The 25236-nt window shown below is 39.9% G+C and overlaps 2 protein-coding genes across 5 annotated transcripts in view; one reads left to right on the top strand and one right to left on the bottom strand.

Annotated features, from left to right (window-relative positions):
- The window catches only part of IDUA (alpha-L-iduronidase), a 55865-nt gene extending 31166 nt beyond the window's left edge, over window positions 1–24699 (bottom strand). For all 4 annotated transcript variants that reach the window (XM_054002490.1, XM_054002491.1, XM_054002492.1 and 1 more), the window contains exons 1-2: window positions 24252–24699; window positions 20965–21105 (exon numbers count right to left, since the gene is read on the bottom strand). In XM_054002490.1, coding sequence (XP_053858465.1) covers window positions 20965–21105; window positions 24252–24376 — 266 coding nt within the window. In that variant the 5' untranslated portion in view covers window positions 24377–24699. The remainder of the gene's footprint in view (window positions 1–20964; window positions 21106–24251) is intronic.
- SLC26A1 (solute carrier family 26 member 1) lies at window positions 4096–15367 on the top strand. Its single transcript, XM_054002489.1, is given in 5 exon segments — window positions 4096–5481; window positions 5483–5525; window positions 11829–11837; window positions 11839–12480; window positions 13847–15367. Coding segments are annotated over 5 exon segments (2259 nt in total). The 5' UTR covers window positions 4096–5437.
- Window positions 24700–25236: the final 537 nt, after the last annotated feature.

Raw genomic sequence — 25236 nt, 5'->3', positions numbered from 1 at the left:
GCTTACTTTAAGCATATAACTTCTTTTGGCACTGCCTGGGAAAGCTGTCACTGACCTTTTCTTCCCAAGCAGTGACAGAACAGTTCTCTGTTGGATGCTGGATGCATGCATCCAGCATTCTAATTCAAGTACACACAATAGCACACCTTCTGAAATGAACCTCCATGGTACATATTTGACTTACTACTTTCCTTTCTGTTATTATCACCTCTTCATGTTCACATCTTTATTTGCTGTTTATGTTCCATCTATTATTTTGCCTGCTAGCTGTACAAGGAAATACAGTCCAAAAGTATGTGACTCCAACCATATCACAGAAAATAGCTTATTTACTGTCGTGTAAACGTAACACTGAGAGGGAATTATTGCCCTCCCTGCTGCCAAATATGCAACAAGAACCAAATTCACCAATGCTTTACTTAGTGTGCTCTTGCAAACACTTTGCTTGCTCATGCACATACTGTAATTGGATCTGAAATTTTGCACTACTGCACAATGTACTACTTTAACCAGGTATTTTAACTTTTTCCATTCTCAAAACTTGTTTCCACTTGCCAGGATGTGTAGTAAGGAGCATGTAAATGGACAAACCAACAGTCTAAGAAAAGAAAAACATGGAGGTAAATAGTTAAGGTGTGAAGATTTTCAGCTAGATTTCTCAACTGATGTACTTCTTTTACATCTAAAATACAGACAGCACGTGGTGTCTGATGAAGTCCAGCAGCTGCTCGATCTATTTTGCATATCAGATGTAGTTTCAGGTGTGCCTTTCTATATCAGTCCTTGATTCCCTATGGGCAACTCTATGTCTAACTTGAATATGTCACTTTGCAAAATGATACCGAGTTTATTTTCTAACTTCTTAGAGTTTAATAACTTCTGATGGTAAAAAGGCACAATGAAAATGCCTTCCATGTCTTGTTCTTAATCCTGAAGAATTTTGTGATGAGTTGTTTCTGAGTACTTCAGAACTGACAAACAACCACTATAAGACAATCTGGAAAGTGCAGCTTTTTAAATGCCATGCCAGTGTCTGCTCTTCACTCTCAAATATAAAACATAATAAACTTCTTACAATTAAGGAGGTTAAATTAGCCAGTTGCATTCATAGAGTTTTCTATGAGATGCAAACCTAAGTCTCTATAAACTGAGATCTGATAATTCTATCTTGAACCTGGGTTTGGCATTACAATTTAGACTAGTGGTGTATTATTATATACAGTATTGATGGCTCTTACATTCCATGATCTTCATGTTCATGTTTCGTCCTTTTTCGTCCATTCCTCCCCCATCCTGAAAAACTTCCAGTAATATGAAAAATATCTCCCCTTTCAATATAAAGAGGCATTACATTCTGTGTTTTTGAAACATGAGAATTTCCTTCACAATGCAATAAGAACTCATCTATTTTCTTTGCACCCAGAAATGGGTTTTCAATATCCAGTTAAGATTACATAAAATTTCAAGGAATGGGTGAACAAGCTCCAGAATTTCAGAGAGACTATCCTTGCTACATTAAATTTGTCTCTATGATATACAAATATCAGTAGTAACATTCATCTTCATCAATAAGCAGGCTTTGGTTCTACAGTTCTGGCTGTCTGGAGATGAAACAACACGAGTTTTCCTCAGAAGGCAGGAAAGCTCAGACATTTTACACTCAGTGTCAGCTGATATATGTAAATTCTTCCTGTATCTAAGATTTATGAGCTCAACCCCCTTAATTATTTATTTCAATAAAAATGCTTTTTCAAAGGGGAAATCTCAATTAGTGACCATTGAAAACTAAGCACTAAGTGTAAGGATGGTTCCACATACTTCCTACCCTAATTTCATTTAATACTTTAACAGTATTTTTTCATCTAATTGAATTTAGTATGTAAAACCCCTGAAAACCCCAGTTAAAAAGACTGTAAAAAGCTATGTCAGGACTGCAATTCTATTTGAACTCCACAGAGTGTAACCAGTTCTATTAAAGCAAAATAGCAGAGATGTGTAAGAAGTCAGAGGTTACCAGCTTCTGTAAGGTAATGATTTAAGGTTTATCTTTTATCTGTGATTATAGTCTACAGGACAAAGATTTTTCAAGTGGTAGTGTTTGTTTATATTATCTCACTGTAAACATTATGAGAGCAATAACCAATTGGCCCGCACTATATCATGATACAATTTCTAATCTACTCTTACAGAAAGCTGTGATCCTGAGGTACTGTGCTACTGGGTGCTGATACAAGAACTGTTGTGGAACTACTGCAGCTACTTTGTGCCTTTGGTAAGTGCTAATCCATTGGTTCTGTGTTTATAGTGGGAAACAGAAAGGGGCTTGCATGCTAAATGATAGCCTTCCTCAATTTTGAATATACAACTCTGCATTGAATCTTGCAGATCTCAGTTTCTCCTGGAAACTGTACAACAGGAACTACAGATGTTTTTGTTAAAAAAAAAGTCAATAACATGACTCTCCGCTTATATACATAACTTTCAGCTGCACCAGGCACTTGTCACAACTAGAGAAGGAATGTGGAATGCAGTGGATTGGAAGGGAGTGGATGCTAACTTTCAGAGTGCCCATCTTTCCTATTAAAATGCAACCAAATGTGTGCTTTTTAGGCACATCACCTGCTCGCTATGGTATAAAGGTAAATTACAGAGTAATTGAGACTTGAGAGCATTTTAAACAATGCAGGCATTCGGCTTAAGAGGGTATTTAAATTCACTGAATTTTTGAACTTCCAACACTTGCACAGAAGGAAGAACATGGCTATTACAGCTGGACTATGTACTTTTGAAGATTTGATATTATTGACTGTGACCCAGTAAACAAACACTTTTAACTATGATTCTGTGATTCTAAGATTAACTGTGTGTATGTGACTAATTTAGCATTAATTTTTTTAATAGTTAGGTTACTAGATATGAATTGTATGTAGTAATACCATGAATTTTTCTGAAATCATCTGAAAATCCTCAAGTAAATGTGTCAATAATGTCAAATATATTTTATGTCTTTACATCATTTATTTCATAAATACTTCTGTTCAATTTTGCTTTTAATCTTTTACAGTTTTTAAACCAATTGAAACTGTGCATCTTCATAAAGATAAACACTAAGTCATACAAAGAAAAATCACCAGTAAACTCAAAATTAATGGTCAATGATCACCATTATTTTCTATTGTAGTTTCTATTCTTAGAGATGGGTGTTTCACTGTAGTACCTCTTTTGGCTGTTTTGGTCAGTTACCACTGTCTCACTACTCAGCAGCTGACAAGGAAAGACAGCACATTTAGAACTGGAGCACATTTAGAGTATTAGTGTCAGTGGAATTCAACCAGGATGCCAGGACCAGCCCACTCAGAATTACTGCTGGACTGAAGACTTGATGAATGATTTCATGTAATGGAGTATGAACTCTCATCTCCATAATCCACTAATGAAACTTCTGCTGTCAGTATTTTTGTATGTTAAGTAAAACTTGTCCATCATAAAACACAGTTCTGTCAAAACTATATAATTTTCAAAATTTCTACAGACAGAATGAGAGATTGCTTCATTTTGTCACTTTTTTTCCTGTGTGGAACCGTCCTGTCCAGAGATCTTTAGCCTTACTGGCACTGTGCTGTACCAAAAAAATATTGTTCAAAATTATTATTTTAAGTTTCTTCTTTTAGATTTCAAAAAGTGCTATTTTTAGGCTAGCTTGAGGCAAAACAAAGTTACAACCAACTTTATACAGAAGAGGTCAAGTGATAAGTATACAATACTATCCTCCTTTCTCTTAGGAGCCTGATATTGGGAAAGTGCTGTTAAAATGCAGAGAGGTCCCTGTCAAAAAAATTTTGAAGTTGGGCAAACCCCAATTATTCTGCAAATTCCAAGACTGCAAATACCAGAAGTAACAGTTTCCAAATATTGTACAGGAGTTGAAAAGGAGAAAAAGCTTACTTAGGTACTGAAGCAGTTGGGACACATTTTAGGAGGTCACTAGACAAGATAACTCTTGGCTCTAAGAATTAGATAGTAAAATGAATGAAAGGATGAATTTGAGAGGCTTGAGTTTAAGTCACTTTATTTTTAATGAAGAAATACCTCCAAGCTAAAATAAAATTAACAGAAACAGTGAAATCTTCTATTCTGTAGCGTTCAAAACCAAAGAAACACACTATCTTTGTGACCAGTGTGCAAAATTCATTATGCAGGTAAGGTGTACTACTGTATCTCCCTTTTTCTAGGAGGTACTTCAGCAAAGGGGAAAAGGATAGGAGTGGTTGACAAGACCTTCCATAACAAAGAAGCAATCAACAGGATTTTGGTAAGACTGAAACTACCTTCTTTAAATTTTGTATTTAGAACGTCACAACTACTACCACCAAGTCTAAGCTCCTAGTAGTAGCCAGTAGTTTTATGACCATTTTAAGAATCCATGACCAGTTTAACATCACAGAAGTTCTATTTCTATTCCTCCCTCGCCTAAGTTTTGACTTTTCATTTACATAATTTTTGTGTTTCCTTCTTACTTCTAAAGAGCAGCAAACAACTTTTTTGCACAAGGATAAAAGACAATGTTGAAACCTGGCCCTCTCTAGTCATGTTTGTGTGCCAGCAACACAGTCTTTTTGTGGCCTTGCAACTCCGATCTCAGATTCTTACCACCTGCCAGCTTGTACTCTTCCTTGGCTAAGAAATACACATCTGCTCATCCCTTAGCTTGTAGGCCAGCTGAATACAGTTCCTACAGGTCATGGCCTTGTGCCCAACCTGTTAATCTGCACTGCTTAGTAACCATTAAACATTACCTATCACCTTTGTCAAGGGGAGGAGATGGATGTTTATTTATCACTTGGATAGGTTTGCACTTATACAAAGATCTTAGATAACTGAGAGGGAACTTGGTCATTTATACACCTCACAAGAATGAAGTAGACTTTCAACAGAAGTCTATCTTTGTCCTACTGATCTGCCGACATTATGACGTCTTTGGTTTACACAGAAGCAAAAAATATTGTGATCTGAATGTGCTGACATGTAGAAAAAGAACTCTGACCTCCAGCTCTCCCATCCTATGCATTGAGCAGAACAGGACTTACTCCAGCCTGCAAAGGACACAAATCTCAAGCAAGATGGAAGTTCTATTCATACACATTGAACATGTAAAATAAAAAGCTAATGCTACATGGAGATGCATAAACCAGATCTCAGATGAGAAGTAGCTTCAAAGGTCAGAGATGTGCTAGCCCAAACTCAGCACAATTTTTGGATCAGTGCTAGTTAATTAATAATCTTATGCATTATTTAAACTCAAATCCTCAGTTAGCGATACATATATATCAAGCTTTACAAAGTGATACAAGTGACAACACACTACCAAACAGCAAGCTCAAGATTCCATAACTACCCATTCTTACCTTGAGGAATATTTAGCTAATAATTATCGTTTATGCAAATAAAGCAATGTCTGGCTGAAGACTTCCATTCATTCCAGTGCAAAACCAGAGCTGGTACACTCCTGTCAAAAAGCTATCCAGGTAAGAGATTTGTCTCCCTTCCTCTGCTTCTGAATTCAGTTTAATTTGTTCTTTGTTTTCAAAGGTGCAAAACTGCCTCTTTTCACTTACTTTGCTTGTGCTGTTTTTTTGTTTGTTTATTATTATGTTATTGTTCATAAATATTGCTTGTAAGGTAGACACTGGGCAAAAGTTTGTAAAACATACAGTCAGCTGTAAATGATACAGCAATTATCCTTCCTGCAACCCTCATCCAATAGTTCAACCATTTGGTTAGTTTTTATTTCTATTTAAGAAAACAGGCTTATCGGTTTCTCAAAGTACTACATTGATATTGAAACTGAGAGCATTTTCTTAGTGCTTAAGTACAAAAAAGTGTTTCCAAAATACTGTCCTTATTGCATGTAGTAAACACAAGATGACATAGAAAACAATAGGAAAAACCATGAGAATGAGCTATCAATTTGGTTTTCTCTGTGACAGCTTAGTATGGCTAAACAATATCCAGCAAAACCACAGGGCAGAACACAGAGCTTAGTATTTAACTTCGTGAATGATGACCAGGGTCTTGAAAAGCTATCTTGAAAGACTTCTTTCTTTTTTTTTTTAATAACAGACTTTCACTTTGAAACAGCTACATTCCCAAAAACAAGAAATCTGATTTTTAGGAATGTTTTTAGAATCCACAGCAAATGCCTTTTTACTGGTCATGTCCTAAGACTCTCCAGAAGAATAATGCTGTCTTGCCTTCAAGAGCATGTCAATAATTAGATCAGCATTTTCTGGAATCCTTGCACAAAAACTGTCTCTGCAGAACAAGTGAAACTACTTGACCATGTATCTGCATGAATGATCATTCCCAAAGATGATCTTGATGGGCCAGCCTTAACAACAGGTGCTGGCTGACTGCATGAGTTTCACTGTAGACTGCTCATCAGCTCTGGGATTGTTACCTGTCAGTGGCTGTCACCTTACTCACTGGGATATGGAACTAAGAATTCTTGGGAAAACAAGACTTGAATCACAGCTGCTGGTGAATGCAGGCATTTAACAAAGAGTCTAATTTGCCTGGAAAATCCTAAACCAATTTACAGTTGAAAATGAAAATTGTGAATTGGAGATTTTAATTAGAAATACACAAATCTGAAAGACTCTCAGAATAAACCTCTCCTTAGTATAGCAGTTTAATTTGCAGAGGACATGATGTGGCTTTCCTCACTTGTAGAGACACTAAGCTGGAATGCTATTTCCTCTTTCATGTTTGAATTAGTATAACATTGAAACTCAATACAAAAATGCGTAGAAGCAATAATATTTTACCCCTATATAGTGAAAAAACTAATCAAACCTAACAAGTTTCATATGATTTTCCTACAAGGCATTGCCAGGTTCTGTGCCTGTAGTCTGACAGCTTGCTGGGTCAGTGTATAAATAAGTGGCTTTGGTTGCTGGCACCTTGCTTAAGTCTGCTTCCAAGTACATCTTAGTTCTAAAGATGAAAATACAATAGCTAACACAAAACAAACATTCATCTCACTTGTTCTCTTTTAGTACCTGATGACTTCTAAAACTTTTAGGTTATGTTGACATATCTAAGCAACCCTACAGAACAAAAGATTAATAAATCAAAGAAATAGATGCTAAAGCAGTATTGCCTTATATTATATGCAGCTCCAGGGACTTTATTTCAGACTAGTCAGTTCTCACAAACTACACATACTCCTCACATCTATTCAAATATGTCCAAAGCACCAATTGCTGACTTAGGTTTTTATGCCACCATAAAGGGTCAAAGTGCACTAGGGCATAGTTTCTAGGTACCCTCCTCTGAAAAGAAATCCAATTTGCAAGAATAACACACCCCTGTACATTGAATCTATGCACTACAAATGAGCTCAACCAAGGAGTTTCTTTAAAATCGTGTCATTGCTCAAAACCAGAACAGTAACATAACCATTGCCATTAGAGCCAAGAAAGGCTCTTTCTGTTTCTGTGAGACAGAAAAAGCTTCTGATATGAAAGATGAGCAATATGAATAATTTAACACCTGTGTTTCCAATCAAATGTTTAACTAGACTGATGTCTCTCATGTTTTCCAGTGAGTTATGCAACAAATAAATACAAAACCCATCCTAACCACATTAGTTTTTAGTGGATTTTCATAGTTCAAACATGGAGAAAACAGCAAACATCGCTTGGCTCAAACTCTTTAAATGGCTCTGTCCCAACTTACACTTGAAATCACTATTTCAGCAAGTGAGCAATTATACTATAAGCTGCGATGCCATCTGACTTCTGTTCTAAATAAAGCATTTAAAATATCTCAACATAGGGAGACAGGCTCACCGTCACTACTCCCTCCTGGGCTTTATAAAGATACAGCTTCAGATTTTTTGGTTGACAATCCAGGATGGGGAGGCAAAAGCATGCAAAAGAATTACTTTTTTGAGGGTTATGCTGTTTCACAAAGAACAACTTCTCCATTCAGATTGGTTATACATGCAGCAGCAAAAACTGCCTGACAAAGAAGCTGCAAAGAGAAATCCCACATGAACGTACTGTGATGAATGTTTCTTCCCCTGCAGAGAGATTTTGTCAAGCCACAGGCATGATAAAAAGACAGGAAGAAAGATGGGACTAAGGCCAGTTGGAAAGTCAGAACCTGGAATTTGCCGGCAGAGGATAAAGAGAAGGTGGGGGAAGGTGACCAGCCGTGAGAGTTGGAGTTCTAGGCAGAGATTTCAGCTGTCCAGGGAGTCTGAAACTTTTAACCCTTTCCTGGGAAATGAAAGCTTTGTAAAATATTACTCCTCCTCAACTAAAAGTAGAAGACAGACAGTCTAGGACCTGAGATGTTAGAAGAAGAAATTTTTAAGTGGGAGGAAATGATGGAGTGGCTTGTAGCTAGACTTTTCTTAATAGCCATAGACTAAACCAATTTCTCCTGCAAGATAGACTGCACTTTTAGGGGGATGCAATAGTGAGCCAAGAGACCTGCTTCAGCGACTACCAACACAAGAGTAGAGTGAACAAAGAAGAGTTGAAGAGAGTGTAGTGATGCCCTCTGTCTTCAGGAAGAAGATGAGACCCTTGGCCCCAGGGGAGGAAGAAAATAGGAAGGACTGTAGTCCCAAAATGAAAAGCTGAACTATTGTTTCTTTTAGTCCTTAGCAAAGCATCCTTATAAGAGCCCTGTGAGCAGTCTGTCTATGCACGGTGGTGAGAGCACTGTGACATAAAAAGGAGAGCGTCACACTAGCAGATTTTTTTCTCCGGGCGGTTGCCATGTGTGACATGGAAACACAGGAGGTGGTAACTGTGTTTCCTAGAAGGTCTATAGTGCAAAAGAGATTCCTCTCTCCCTTAATAGACTAAGTATTAATTATCTGGCAACTTGTACCAATAAGGTGGCAACTTAATCAGGAATCCCAGGTGGTGTCTCACTGTGTTTTAGTAGAAACTGGGGGGGGGGGGGGGGGGGGGGAAGAAGTGTTTTGGAAAGTTTTCATTCTGAATTCTGTGTGTCTTTCATTATAGTAGTAGTAGCTTAATAAAGTTTGTTCCCCTTTGTTTTAAGCTTAAGCCTGCTCTGCTCTGTTCCTGATTGCATCTCACAGCATTTATTTAGAAAATGTATTTTCATAAAGGTGCTGGCACTACGCCAGCATCAAACCATAACACCTATAAAAAGCACTCATTGGATATTGAACTGCCCACTAGCTTTTAAGTATGTCAAGCAAGGGCACAATACTTATTTCCTGGCTGGCTGAATTCATTTGGCTGTAAGAAGTGAGTGGCATTTAAATAAGGACTTGCTGTCCTGATGCATGTGTCTCATTCTCCAAACTAATTTAGGTAAGACAGGAAGTATTGGCATTTTGCCTTTTAAAAATTAGTGTCTTTATTACACTTGCTAGCATTCTGTATTTGGTAAACTTTATTCATATGCTCTTAAGTACTTCACCTGGTGTTGCAACTTCATTTATCTTTTCTGTCACCTTTGCATTCTAATAAAGACTAGATCCAACCTATTTTCCTATCCAAGCAGATCTTGGCTAGCATAACTGTGCAGTACATTAGGGTCTAAAATAAACGTAGCATTGATAAAAAATGGACATGATCTTTATAAATTATTATAGTTAATTGTAATTAGTGTTCCCTTATGATGGAAATAGACCTTACTTACAAAGAAATTTATACAATGGGAGCTAAAAATGGGTTTATGTAATTGGGATGGATAAAACTCTATTAATTTTTAAACATATATTTAGACTACTATGTAGGTTCTTTTCAACTTGGACAATTAGAACACACATTTCTAGCAAGAATCTCTACTCTGTCTTTTACCAAGTTATAAATTACCTGTAACACCTGAACATCCTGCTTTGAATTGTGGTTAAACTTTGCATAACCTTAGAAATCATGCTGTATCACTTATATGTATGCTGTATCATAATACCTGGGAACTTGTTTAAAAGTTCTGCTTTAGTTACAGATATATAATAATCTTATTATTATTTTCAATCTGGAGGCAAAACATAATTATTAAAATCTTGGAAACTATTTCCAAACAGGATAGACAAAGGACTTTCTAATAAGCCACTCTCTATTTGGACTGCTCCAGGACAGGCCATTGATAATCTGTTCTTTTGCTTTTCAATTATGTTTCCAGTTGGACTCATTAACACTTTTTCTAAATTCGGAATTCAACACCTTAACAGGCTGTTACCTAACATTAACAAATCAAAATGTTCTTCTTAACAACAAAAAAATCCCATGAAATTTCCAGGGAATTCTGTCAGTAGCATCCAAACTGTGTATTAACTGTTAAAACCATTAAAATTTACCAACAGAATTCTGTGCCAGTAAGTTTACTTCAAGTTTTATGAAACTGATGGGTACAGAGTCTGTCTCTAAACACTGAAAGAGGAAAGAAATAGCTTCACTTGTAAATGAAGACAAGCTTTGACACTATGGTAATGTCACTCCTGGCACCAAACAGCTCTGATGCAGAGATCCTGGCTGTTAATGACACTGGGAGAAGCTGAGCCTAGAGAATGTCTGCTTTCCTGAAAGTTCTGCATACTGTTGTATTAGCACCTACTATCTTCATCTAGATCAGTACAAGTCACTCCTTATCTCACGCTATTCTTATATGGGCGTCCGCACACACAAGTCTCTTCTTTCCCTCTACTGCTAGCCAGAAAAGATTTGCCACTTGTGGCATAGACTGTTTAACATTTTCCACTTGTGTGTTCCTATTTTATTTTTTTAGCTATGTAAGTTAGGACACTTGCATGTTTTGCTTCTTTGTCATGTTCCTACCTCAAAATTACTTATGAATGCACTAAGCTAATTTCAATTTAATTTGACAATTGAGTAAAAATGCTGAAGTCAAGTTTGGTGAAAACAGTTGTGTCTATTGAGGCAAGAGACATCAAAACCACCCCCATTAGGGGAACACAAATTATCCCAGGCATCACATACTAGAAAACAATCAGGAGAACCATAGGAAACACTGCTGTGTTTGTTCTGCTGTACACATAATTATTTGTTGTATCTCATTACTGGCAGAACAAAGTTGGGTAACTATGGGTTTAAACCTGAAAATAATAACATGTAGCACTCTTCCAACGTGGTAACGTCATGGTGCTTGGTCTGTATGTTACCAGTGTTGTGGTATTTGTGACTAGGTATTTATTACCAGAAGCTGCACATTGGAAACAATCTACAATTCAACAAGTTAATGTTATGTAGCAGCTACAAAGAGTCTATAAATTGTTTATGTACATATCTTTTGTGTAAGACCAAACTGTTGCTCTCCAGAAACCTCTGCTTTACAGGTCCTATCAGGAATATTTTTCTCCTCTGCACTGATGACAACTGCAGTGACAGATCATTATACCCCATGAGAGTTACTAATCAATGATTACAAGATGTACTCACTATACGGAAACACTACAACTTACTTCACTAGCACATGTTTATTTCACACCATCAAGTCCTACTGGTCACAAAGACCTTTATTATAGAACATTTAGAATAGATGATGGAAATCTTTGTCATACCAAAAAATGGCTAATTTAACCCCACTTTTCTTTATTAGAACAAACTGGATTCAATTGAAAGTACTCCTTAATGTGTACAAGAAAGGGCAGATTTATTTCTTAGCCTTATGCATCACTGGAGTGATGAACTGAGAGTGTTCTTGTTGGGATGATGCTTCCTTAAAAGCAAAATCAGGGGACAAACTTTTAATGTTAAGTGACTGTTAAAAAAACCTTCACGAATTGCAACCTAACGGAGTTTTTCTTCACTTTGCAGGAACACATTAAATGAAGTAAACACTGGGAAAATGGAAAGACCACTTGAGGCTACCAGAATGGAAAACAACATCTCATCCTGCCTTCTCATGGAAAGAAAGACTCATGTCAAGATTAACAGGAAAGAAATCATGCTAGCTAAGCTGAGAAAGAGCTGCTCCTGCACACCACAGAAGCTGAAGAACTTTCTTATGGACTTCTTTCCCGTTTTACGATGGCTTCCCAAGTACCGATGCAAAGACTACATTTGGGGGGATGTTATGTCTGGGTTAGTGATTGGGATAATTTTGGTGCCTCAAGCAATTGCATACTCACTACTGGCAGGTCTGAAGCCCATTTATAGCCTTTACACATCCTTCTTTGCCAACATAATCTATTTCTTAATGGGCACATCCCGTCATGTCTCAGTTGGCATTTTCAGCTTGATAAGCTTAATGGTGGGACAAGTTGTGGACCGAGAACTTCTCTTGGCTGGGTTTGACTTGAATGATGATGCCCCACCAGCCTCAGGTGATGGCTCTCTGCAGAATGACAATCTGTCCAACACAACTGCCTTCAACCTTACCATTGCAGGGATAAATGCCGAGTGTGGGAAAGAGTGCTATGCTATTGGCATTGCTACAGCCTTGACATTCATGGCTGGAGTGTATCAGGTAAGTGGTTTCTGATATCCAGAGGCAAGGTATGAAGTTCCTAAAGTTTTCTGCATGACCTAAGCTCTGGCTTGACTGTCTTTCAATGAGATACATCATTTGAATTTGAATTCATTTGAATGTACCTTGGGCTGTTTTCTCCAGGAAGCCTAACGGTAGGCAACTCAGAGACAGCATGAGGCAGGCAGTTTTCTTAGTTGCTAGCAAACACAGGTAAAACAAGAGTCTTCTGAAAGAACATCAACATTGTTTTGATACTCTTCTGCTTCTTGGCCTTGTTGCTTTCATGGGACAATGAGGCCCAGTACAGATATAGGAAATTCCCAGGTAGCTGTGTACTTAAGAATGAAGAAATAACTCTCTTTCCCTAGATATTTTAATAGAGGTGTACACCCACTCAACTACTTCTACAGGTTCAGAATGTGCAGCTCAGTGTTTTGCTAGGGGGTGCTGTGTTCTACCAAACTGCTGTCCAAAAGATAATTCAAAGAAAGGACAAGAGGAGAAATAGACTGACTAACCCTCTTTTCAGACAATAGCTGTGCTGGACTCCTTGACACTTGTCAACATGTTGCCATCACAAGGATATCAAGAGAGCACAGAAGGAAGCATCATGAACATACTTCTCTGTTAACTCTGTGTGTGTGTGTATGTATGTGTGTGTATATATGAATGCAGAAAGAGCTAGCCATCTTCCTGTTGTAGTAAGAAATTTCAGGTCACATATATGAACAAAAAAATGCCCTTGTGAAGTTATATTTTCCAAAACCATCTAAGGAAGGAGTATCAACTAGTTAAGGACAGAATCGTGGAGTTTGTGAGCTGTTCTGACACTTCTGATCTTAGGCATGCCACAAAGGCCACCTGCGTTCCATTTTCCCCTCTGTCCAGAGGGCTAAAATTAAAAGATGTTTAATGCAAAAGCTAAAGTAGGGATCTTATTTGTTGTCATTCAAGTTTTGTTTACAAGGAAAAGGCCATACATTTTAACTTTATTTGCTTTAAGACAGAAAAAAAGGAAAATTGACTTTGGTATAACAGAAGTATTTTGGACCCACTGTTCTTCTGCATGGGGAATAAAAATCAGGCAAGCCACTTCAGTGGAGTCACTTCAGACAAATGTTTGATTGACCACCCTGTCTCAAACTCCTCATTCACCTCTTGGGTTTGGAGCATTACACAACAGTAAAAGGAATAATATTTTAAAAGCAGACTGAAAACAAAAAAGGATAATTCCTATTTCAAGAATGAAATAACCAAATACTATTGGCCTCCAGCTAGTTCTCCCCAATCTGTACCTAATTATTTGCAGCAAAGGTTACAGCTCATGGTTTGTTTGGATTTTTTTCTTCTTCTGTTTCCTCAGGTTCTAATGGGGATCTTCCGTCTGGGTTTCGTATCTATGTACCTATCTGAGTCCGTACTAGATGGCTTTGCAACTGGTGCTTCCTTAACCATTTTAACAGCTCAAGTGAAATATCTTATTGGAATAAAAATTCCACGTAACCAAGGCCATGGGATGCTAGTTATTACCTGGATTAACATTTTCCGGAACATTTCTCAGGCTAACCTTTGTGATATCATCACAAGTGCCATTTGTATTGTGGTGCTGGTCACTGCTAAGGAACTCGGAGATCGTTATAAGCATAAACTGAAATTTCCTCTTCCCACAGAGCTGGTAGTTATTGTTGTGGCAACACTGGTGTCACACTATGGTAAGTTAAATGAAGTGTATGCATCTAGTGTTTCTGGAGCAATTCCAACAGGATTTATCCCTCCAAAGGTACCAGAGTTCAACTTAATGCTCCGAGTTGCTCTAGATGCTTTGCCTCTTGCCATAGTCAGTTTTGTCTTTACTGTATCCCTTTCTGAAATGTTTGCAAAGAAATATGCTTACACCATCCGAGCCAATCAGGAAATGTTTGCTGTGGGGTTCTGCAACATCATTCCTTCCTTCTTCCACTCTTTTGCGACCAGTGCAGCTCTGGCAAAAACACTTGTCAAAACATCTACAGGCTGCCAGACTCAAATCTCTGGAGTAATTAGTGCAATGGTGGTTTTGCTGGTGTTGCTCTTCCTGGCACCTCTCTTCTACTCCTTGCAGAAGTGTGTCCTGGCTTGTATTATCATTGTGAGCCTTCGGGGAGCCCTGAGGAAGTTCCGAGATGTGCCAGTACGGTACCATGTGAATAAGGTGGACACACTTGTTTGGGTAGTTACCATGTCTGCCTCTGCCTTTGTCAGCACAGAAATAGGGCTCTTGGTTGGCATTGTTTTCTCCATGTTATGCATCATTGTTCAGACGCAGCGGCCACGGACAGCCCTGCTTGGTCAGATTCAAGATACAAGCTTTTATGAGGATGACTCAGAATATGAAAATCTCTCTACTGTTCCAAAGGTCAAAATATTTCGTTTTGAAGCCCCACTTTACTATGCAAATAGAAACTACTTCCTAAAGTCTCTGTACAGATTGACCAATTTAGATCCTAACCTAGAAGCTGCTAGGAGGAAGAAATATGAGAAGAAGGAAAAGCAGCATCTGAAAAAGGGAAATCACAGAACAGCTAATGGACTAGGCATCGGAGAATTCACTTCGCAACTAGTTCCTAAGCAAATTGATTTCCAAGCCCTTGTTGTCGATTGCTCTTCCATCTCATTTTTGGACACCACTGGAGTTAATACTTTGAAGGAAATCCTGAAAGACTACAAGAATTTAAACATTTCTGTTCTCCTGGCTTGCTGCAATCCCTCAGTGATAGACTCTCTAAAAAGAGGAGGTTACTTTGGAAAGGATTTTGGATGTATTCAGGAAATGCTGTTCTACAGTATACATAATGCTGTGCTGTTTGCAAAAGACCAAAAGCTTCCAGCAGACTGCTCAGTTTAACCCTATGAATTCCTTCATGATTTACTACAAAGTGACAGATAGAGAGGGGTAGTTTGTAACAAGTAAACAAGATGCACTGTTGGCCGTGTAAAGCCACTCCCCCCAAAGAGTTCCACTTTATGTCATATGCTACATAGGGCAGCCACTGGGGAGGCAGCCCAGGCCAAACATGGAAAAGTTAGCCCACCACCTACACTTTAAAATACAGGCAAAGGCAGTCTTGTCCATCATACCATGATTGTTTGTGACCCAACATGGATGTCAGGGGACTGTAGTGGTGGAAGGCCTGCCCAATGTTGCTGTCCCAGTGATTTAATGGCTGGTTTGTGTTAAGAAGGCTAAGCCACTTCCATGAAAATGCAATCAATATGGCATTCTGGATAATAATTGTTTAAACCATGGCTTGCACGGCCCTACCCCTTCCAGTCATTCTAGGTGTACTCCTAAATAAGTCCCCACTGTTTGTATAAAAATAAAATGTATAAAATATTGTGGAATGTAGAATATCTCTCGTCCTTGATCCCACAAGCTTAATAGCATAATCTGCCACAGGAGAGTAAACTATGATCCATCACAGGTTCCTCTCAAAATGACCATTTCCAAAAATTGCTGGCTTTGGAGTTACAGGAGTCATCCGTTCTATTGGATTAAATCTGTCGTAATTAGTTACAGAAGGCTGTGATACCCCTGATCATGCTGGAAGAAATATGACTCTGATGCACAAATTTTTAACTAGTAAAAGGACAGACAGGATCAAGAAAAATGAATGGCTCTAACTGGCAGCTACCCAACTTGTTTTACTAGCTACCCAACTAGTTGTAAAATAAGGTGCCTCTGGTGGGCAGATGCAACTCTAATTCAGGGATACATAGGACCATCAAACATAAAATGTCAGAGCTGTGATACAGCATATCACTATCTTCCTACAAATGCCTGCCTGGGTTCAAAGAAAAACAGGAGAAAATAAGGGTAGGGTGGGAAGGTAAATCTGAGAGTTTTCTTGAAGGGGATTGATGGATCAGCCAGAATTGCCTGGCTGGTCTTCTCTAATGCAATGCTAATAAAGTATTACAAATAACATACATGGGTCAAGTAAACGGAGCAATGCTTTCTAACTTGTGTACCCCTCTCTGTTGAAAAACTTTCACCACTGTTTGTACATACTACAGATGTTGTGGGGGTTTTGTTTGTTTTTTTCCTATCATATTAATCTTTGATTTGAGGTCTACTAGACCATGTCTTCTGGGCTGGTTACTTTCTATAATAATTTGCATTAACTGCTGTTCATTATGCTTTATATCATCAGTTGTATTGTTGTATATGTACATTATCTCTTCTCAAATAAGAATAGACTTGGATTTTGATTGTAAAACAGTATGCAGTGTTCCAGCCCATGGCATGGGTAGAATATTCTGTTTCATACTCAAGTTTATAATTACCTGCACGAAAGACAGTTGTGCTCACTTTCTCTCCTTTTTCATGTCAGGTTCACACACCAGCAAGCATGGAAGGAAATTCTATCACAGCTGTGCCTCTCAAAACTAACATGCTATAGAAATAGGTTCCATATATGCAGAGGCCATTTCTTTGCCATCCCGTTTAAAGTCAAGTCAACATATTGTATGGCCTACTCATTTCAACTTTTTAGGTCACTGAATGAAAGAACAGTCAAACTGAGGTTCTCTAGGTGCCCCAGAACCTGTCTGGCTCTCAGAAACAAGTATTTTCTTAGAGGAAAAGCACTGCACTTCCAAATGACCAAAAATATCTCCACAGGGACTATGAGTAGCACAGTATCAGGTTATTAATGCTGGCGTTTTCACACACTCATTACAAAGGAAGTCTATCAGCCGCATGTTGTTAGCACTGCTAAAGCAGCAAAACCTGACAGAAACATCTGACACGAGATTAAAGGATTGACCATTAGCAGTGTTTTCCTGTCATAAAACAATCCACATTATTATTTAAATTGCTGACTTTGGCATGATTAGCTTCTTTCTGTTCTAAAAGGAAGTGAGCAGTGTCCAAGGACAAAAACTGCTCAGTACCTGCTTTGTTTGTAACCATTCTTTGATCAGGGAATATCTCTTTCAAGGTCCTGTTTGGGCCTATCAAGGCAAATGGGTTTATAAGAGTTACTACCAGACAGTATCAATATAGACACTCTTAGGACACTGTGCTAAAACAAGCTGTCATTGGAAGTCAAATAAAGCATCCTACCAATCTACACTTTTTTTAGCTTTATGGATCCAGCTACCAACATAAAACACAAAGAAAAAAATGTAAAGATACCCTTAACTCTAGATTAACCTCATTTTAAAAGAGAAGAAAAAAAAAAAAGAGAGAGAAATTCCAGTGGAAGGTGTATCTTTGCAAGAGTCTCTGGAGAGTAATGAAGAGGATAAGAAAGTAATATATATGGTGAATAAATATATTCACCATATTTCTTTTAAGTTGGATACCTAAGTAAAGAAACTTGACTGCACATAAGAGAGAAGGTAAACTTTAGAATTTATATTTGAAGAAAGAAACTATTGGTCAGAAGAAACTGTAAGAACAATTTCCTGTTTTGGTTTTACTGGCAGAGCTGAGCTCAAAATCAACTGTGTTGGACATTGTCAAACACAGCATGGAAACAGCTTCAGTGCTTTGATGTAGGGATGCTGGCAGACTGTGAACTATTTCTAATGAGTATGTAAAAGGTAACTAAAAAAACAAGCCTTTTTCTGGATCATCTGTATTTGCTATACTGAGTTCTATTTAAGATTAAAGATATGAAGATTGAAAATTAACAAAAACTACTGATTCTCTTCTCTTCTAATTTACCAGAAATTAGCTATCATGCCTTGGAGAGGAGCTGGGGATAGGCTGGTAATTCCAACTAGGTTAATACTAATATTGAAATAAAAAACATTATATGCCTTTGAAGAAATGCTATATGCTTCATGTAGGTTGACTGTATTTTTGTTCACTGTGATACCTTGTGATTTACCATGTATCATGTATCCAACAGATCTTAGTACTGCTACATAAAACTAGGAAAGGATTCTTATTGTGGACTGTGTGTGTCCCTTGGAACTGGGCAAAGAGCCGGAGTCTTCAGCTCAGAGTGTCCTGTCTTGTTGCCTAGTGAAGCATAGCCAAAACTTGTGGTCTAGGTGTCAAAACAGCTCTATTTACTGGCACTGGTAACCAACAACCTGGGAACTGTCCAGTCCATGAAAGACATCCTGGATTTCCCCACAGTCATGAATATTTCTGTGTCACAAGACCAAGACCAAGAGACAAATGTGTGCTACTGGTTGGAAAATAAAACTAGGAGTTCTTTGAAAACAGTTTGCCTTGTGGTATCCTTTCATAAGTGGCGAAATAATGGGCTGACTCCAAATAAAGACAAAGATGAAGAGAGGGGGTTGCTATACTAAAAAATGTTAAAATAAAGGGATGAACTTGGTATTGGGGGATTAAAAAACATAATGAGAAAGACCATTACAGAAGTGAGAAGGGGAAGGTGGCAGTCTTTTATTTGAGCAGATCTATTTCTTGGCAGAAATATTGATGGCATCTTTTTTACAGATGGTGGCAGCTGCAAAGAAAATCAAAGCTTTTATCTGCCAGACTTCCACAGAGGTCCTCTGTTTTTTCTAGGTTTTTTCTCTTCTTCAGTCAAGTGCCCATCTCTACATTCCAAAGAGTGCTCTCTACTCATCAACACCATGACATAATACAGTTCTGCACCTAGATGGTTGCACTCAAAGCCTCTTTACATCTTTCTGGAAATCACTGGTTCAGGAAGAGATTTACACATGCACAAAATTAAGCATCAGCACTAAACTTCTCTGCTCAGAATTGCATTCCTGCTCCTGTTGTTTTTTTCAGTCCCAATGTTTGTCTGCAGGCTCCATGCTCCTTCCCCTTCCAAAAGTGCTGACATTTAGTCCACTGGTTGTCCTCCCACAACTTACAATGTCTTCTTGTCTGTGACAAATGCACATTTTTTTGCAAGATGAGAAGTTTTAGCTTGGTTCTAAACAGTAGCAGTTTCTAATTTCTACATGTCAAAGGTGGGCTAAAGATTGAAGCTGGTAGGATAGAACCCTACCTTTGAGACACTACAGCTTTTTTGGGAACTTCTTAATTGATTACTGTGTTTCCATGATCCTAGAATTTTAATTGTATCAAGGATTGTATCCTACTCTTTTTAAAAGGCTCAGTGGCTCAGTCTCCACAAAGGCTGAGGAGAATGCATGACAGATGCATTCCTCTCCCTCAGTCATGTGGAAAGCCCAATTCAACACAATGGCACAGCTAACACAGGCTGCCAGAAGGGATTCTGGGCTCCAAGTGTAGATGTGGCTACTTTATTTCCAAAGGTACTCATTGATTTTTCCTAAGTGAATTGGTTACAGAAACCTGAAAGACCCAATCCACCTCCCAGGAGAACTCTCTAAGACAGGGACTCCGGAAGTGGTGAGCAGAGATGTGTCCTAGGCACTGGTTCACTCCAAGATTACATATTCCACAGTCCAGTAAGAGAGGGAGACACACACACAGGAAAGGGTGTTTAGTGGAAACTTCACGAGGGAAACAAGAGAGCAAGGAGCTCTGTTACCTGCTATGCTCACGGATGAACTAACAAACAGAGGCCACCCTGGAGTACTGGTGCAATACTTACCCGCGTGCAGGACTTATGACCACCTTCCTCACAAGGACGCCTTAGTATCAAAGAAGAAAAATCCTTCTCCTAATGCAGACTCTGAAACTCCCTACTCCTCTGCTCACACACCATTTTCAGAGTCTGAGCTCTCCTTCCCTGTTGCTTCCCCATAGTGGTAAATTCCCATTCTTCTGTGTCTGGGACAGTAGATGCAACAATGATGTGGATTGTAAATATCCTCAGCTCAGCAAGAGTCTGAGCCAGGCAGAACTTTTAAGAGCTATTACAATTTTTCATGGGGTTTTTATGGTTTGTCCTTCTTCATAGACCAATTGCTCCTGCTCTAGGCATCTGGCTATTTGGCTATTCCCACTGGGCATCTTGGTATGAGTCTGTTCAAGCTGAGTTAAAAGGGACTTGAAACGCAATGAATTCCAAGTGCTCTCCTACAGTCTGACATATTTCCCTAAAACTAAAAATGTCATTTTGTATATAAAACCTTTTGGAAGAGGGTATTAACCGGTATTACCCGAATCCAGCCTGTTTTAATTCTCACTACCTGTCAATTAATGCACTGCACAGGTGCCTTCAAGAGGCAAAAAGTAACTTCTAAAATGGGCAGAAGGATTATGGCAGCTTTCATTTGGACTTCTCAGTAAGTTAGGCTTGTATCAACCTTTGTTGGATTTTTTTGCTGTATCTCCTACATTAAAGGACTAAAAAGTAAGCTACCTTTCTAATCCCCCAGCTTCTCAGCAGAAACTGTGTCTTTCTTCATCTCTTAAAATTCCAGAATTATTCCCATCTGTTGGAACTTAGCTAACTTCCACAGAAGCAAAGATATGCCCAGCTTGCAATTCAGCTAACATCAAAGTGAGCACCTGTTGAACCCTTTAATGTGTCACATTTTCCTAGACTTTGACTTGAGGTGTTTGCTTACCTAAGAGAAACTAATTCCAGTAACCAGTGAATCCGAACTTGTTCAATGCCGCCATGTGGAACTGAAGAAATGTAGGCAAGATTTAGCTCTTGGTCTTTGCTCAGGTCAAACAGGTCAGCACGGTTGTGAGGTAAAGGAGGGCTTCAGGAAAAGATGGACAGAAAAGAAATACATTGAAATATTAAATAACAGCCCCACTGGGCATGCAAAAATTCCTATATTACATCCCTAAAACCACCTGCATGTTCCTACATGGCATGAGGAGCACTATCTAACATGAGATGAAAGCAAAATGAGTTGCAGGTTATTTGGGGCCAACTGGCTGTACACATTGTTTGGCAAAGTAGAATACAACCTGGGTGCATCTCAGTGCCTTGCTCAAAGGAAAACCTTGCCAGCAGTCACTGCTGCACAGACAGCGATCTCAGGCAACAATGGCCAGAGGAAACCATACAGTGACAGTTGCCTTGTCTCTGAGTTACTAATCATAAAGGAGATCACTGTCTTTAAGGCTTTACAGTGGAAGTCAGACATGCTGACGTCTGCAGTAAGAAAAATATGGTCTTGACCTTCTTGATGAAGTTCATGCAATGACATCAATTCTTTCTCTGCTGTGGACGCTACTACACTATTTTGAAGCAGAATTAGCTGCTCATAGCCTTCATATTCTTCAGCCATGTTCAGCTAACCCTTAAGCATTAGAAAGCACAGGAGTGTGCATTTTGAGGTTTCTATGTTTGATTCTGCAAGCAGTTTAACAGGCTCATGGCTATACAGCAACAATCGTATCAACTTGACTTTGATGTCAATTTATTCCACTGAAATTAACATTACACTGTGGCAAATTTCTGTTGCTCCTATCTCCACAGATAAATACTGCAAGATGGAGATTTCAACCCTACTCTTCACAAGTCAGCAACTTGGAATGCTGCATGGTTCACTGGGTCTGGGCATCTTTAGGGACTTTAATTAAACCTCCTTGTATTGCGCACATTCTGAACGATAAAGTATTTTTGTGACAAGAAGAATAAAACAACGCTGATAAAGGCTTGGTAAGATATATCCATGTGTCTTCACACTGCAGCAAGAGATGACCTGTGCTCTAACTACACTTTATATACAAACTGTTAAAGTCAAAAACTGTTGTAGTCTATACCTCGCCTGTTGTAGTCTGCCTCCTATGATATTGACCAGACTTGTGCTGACTGTAACTCTGCTGGGAAGAGTTATTTATGTCATCCTTGCTTACTCTGTACCCATCCATATAATCATCCACCAAGGGCACTACCCAATGAATCTCCTACTGTATAACCATCTGTGTACAAAGGAAGAAACACCTGATCCCACCTGGATAAGAACTTGACACCACAAAGATATTGCTGATCTGTTACCACATCTCCTGCATCCTCACCTGAAAGTTCAAGTCTTTAGACAAACCACATCCATTTATGATGCTTATTACAAATCAGCCAGTATATGTGAGCCCCTCTCTGCAGTTTCACCAGCATACAAGGCACTCAAAAACTATCCCCATAAGATAGCTTCAAGTCACACAAGTGATACTGATAAATTACCATCTCCACTCTTATTAAAAATGTATGAGTCATTTAGGTCTTTTTTATTATTCCAGTGAATAAGGACAATGTTAACAATCAGATTCTGATGGAGTGCTTTACTATTACTCTGAAATTCAAACTGGCTTCCATTCAATAGTAGCAAAGACAATTATTTTTGCTTAGTCCATGTTGAATAAACATTCTGAAGTTCACACCCTGTTAGAGAGAATCTTGCAGAAACTGTGATGGGATACAAAAGAAAACTGACAGAATGGTGGGTTTCATTAATGGTACTATCAGTATCTTGTCCTTTCCTGTTCTAAGTGCAAAGTGCCCATCCAAAAGAACTTCAAGCCTTGCTCCCGGGTTTTCTCAGCTGCTGATCCACAGCTGGGCACTTGCCCAGAAAAGAAGCTTTAGCAGCTGGGACTCAGTTGTGCCACTGCATGACCTTTCAAGGGATTTTCAGAAATACTAGTGTGGGCCAGGTGTTATAAAAAAGTAACTGCTGACCCATGGATAGTCTCTGCCTCTGCTACTGCTACTCTGTCTTTCCTTCACGCATCTTTCATGTTTGCAGTTTTCCAAAGTTTTTCACACAATTAAAACCATGAGTGTTTCATAGGCTGCAGTTTAAATGGCCTAACATACTATTTTTAAGGCAGATTTTCATTAATGATTCCTAATATTGCAAGAAAAAATGAAAACAAAACAAAACAAAAACCAAACAAACAAAAAAAGAAACAACAAAAGAAGAAAAAATCCTAAAAGCGCTAATGTTTCTCTTCCTCTGAATGTATTTTAGGTCCTGTTCTGTTCCTCCCCCCTTGGAAACCTAAAGAAAAATCTTGTAAATTTTTTCTTAGGGGACCTTTATGCATTATAAAAAAATGTGCACAAAGTCCTTTTTCCAAAGCACATGCTCATTTCATCCCTATTGCAACTCTTTTCCGCATAAGTGTTACTTAACCCACTGTGTGCTTAAAGGAAGTAGATCATAATCACTTTAGTGTAAGATACAAGCATGGTAGTGCAATATACCATCTCTTGCTTTCATGCCTGCTAGAAGCTTTTAGTAGTCTCACAAAACTTAAAGGTCATTCCAATCCCAGTCAGCTGAGCAAGACCAGGCTTTCTCTGAGAAGCAAAGCACAACCAGAACACAGGAATTTCTGCATGGTCACCGCCTTCCCAACTTGGGTCAACTTGACCCACTGGCTGCATCTGGTGGTGCATCTGGAAAACGTCTGTCAAGAAGAACAAACTCCGAGAACTATCAGTCTTTTGTTTGGTAGTACTAGAACGCTCAGAAGTTTTTCCTGGGGCCCTTTAAGGGCCTTGGCAATGGAAACACTGAAAAGTAAAGGGAAATGAGTTCTGAGTATCAACATATGTACTGTGCTGGGTAAGAAGAGGGACTTACATGTTGGAGGGAGCAAGGAAGCAAGTCAGAGATAGGGAGACAAGGCCTGTTTTCTGGCCAGTTCACATTAACTGGCCACATCCCACATCCCGCCCTACACTGCGGACCTGGCCCAGCACCTGGCTAAGCAACAAGGGGCAGCAAAGGCCCTCTGATCCCACAGCAGCAAGCCCAGGAGAGCCTCGGTTCTTCCTGGAATACAGCGTCCGCACGCCCTGGCGATCGAGAGGGCGGGATGCGGCCGAGGCGAGAACCGAAGAGCCTCTGCCCAGCGGCTCGGGGCCCGGAGCCGGGCGGTGCGCGCTTACCAGAAGCCAGTGCTCCTCCAAAAGTGCTGCAGGGGCCGCTCGGCTCGCCGGGCATCCACGTACACCTCGTACGCCGCGGAGCCCGCGCCCAGCGGCACCAGCAGCAGCCAGAGCAGCGGTCCCATGGCGCCGCGAGGGCCGCGGGGCCGGGGAGCGGGGTCCCACCGCCACCCTCTGCCGACTCGCCAGGGAACGCCCAGGGGCCCCGAGGCCCCCGCCCCCCGGAGCCCCGCGGCCGGAGGAGCCTCCTGCCCGCCGCGCTGCTCCCGAGTCGCAGTGCTGTGGCCGCTGTCCCGGCGGCGCTGGTTCCCGGGTCTCTCCCGCCGGAGGCGTCGCGGGGCGGGCGGCAGCGACTGCGGCTCAGCCGTGCCCCACACGGGGGCGGTGCGCACCGCCACGCCCGCGCTCCCCGTGCCAGGCCCGGGAAGGCCGCGGTGACGGGAGCGGAACCGCCTTCCTTCTCCGGAAAAGCGTAGGGGCAGGGTGGGAGCTGTGTCCGCTGGCTACTTGTAAACCAATTTATTGATCTCAGTATGTCAAAGAGGAGAGTGCGCTCTCAGCCCAGAAAGCCAGCTGCATTCTGGGTTGCCTCCAAATCAGCGTGGGCAGCAGAGCGAGAGGGGGGATCCTGCCTTTTTGCTCTCCTCTGGAGAGACCCCACCTGGAGTGCTGCATCCGGTCTGGGATCCACTACAGGAATGACGTGGACTTGTTGGAGCAAGTCCAGAAAAGGGCCGTGAAGTTTACAAGGGGACTGAAGAACTTCCCTGCAAAGACAGTCTAACAAAGTCGTGGCTGTTCAGTCCTAGAGAATAACGGATGCAAATTTAAAGAGGAGAAGTGTAGGTTAGTTATTGTGAAGAAATTCTTTACTGTGGAGGTGGTGAGATGTTGGAACAGGGTGCCCATGGAGGTTGTGGATGCCCCCTGGCACTGTTCAAAGCCAGGCTGGACAGGGTCTTGAGCAACCCAGTCTAGTGGGATG

Source organism: Vidua macroura, chromosome Z (genome assembly GCF_024509145.1).
Source record: "Vidua macroura isolate BioBank_ID:100142 chromosome Z, ASM2450914v1, whole genome shotgun sequence".
NCBI lineage: Eukaryota > Metazoa > Chordata > Aves > Passeriformes > Viduidae > Vidua > Vidua macroura.
Note: the sequence above shows the minus strand (reverse complement) of the source record. Positions and strands in the feature narration are given on the sequence as shown.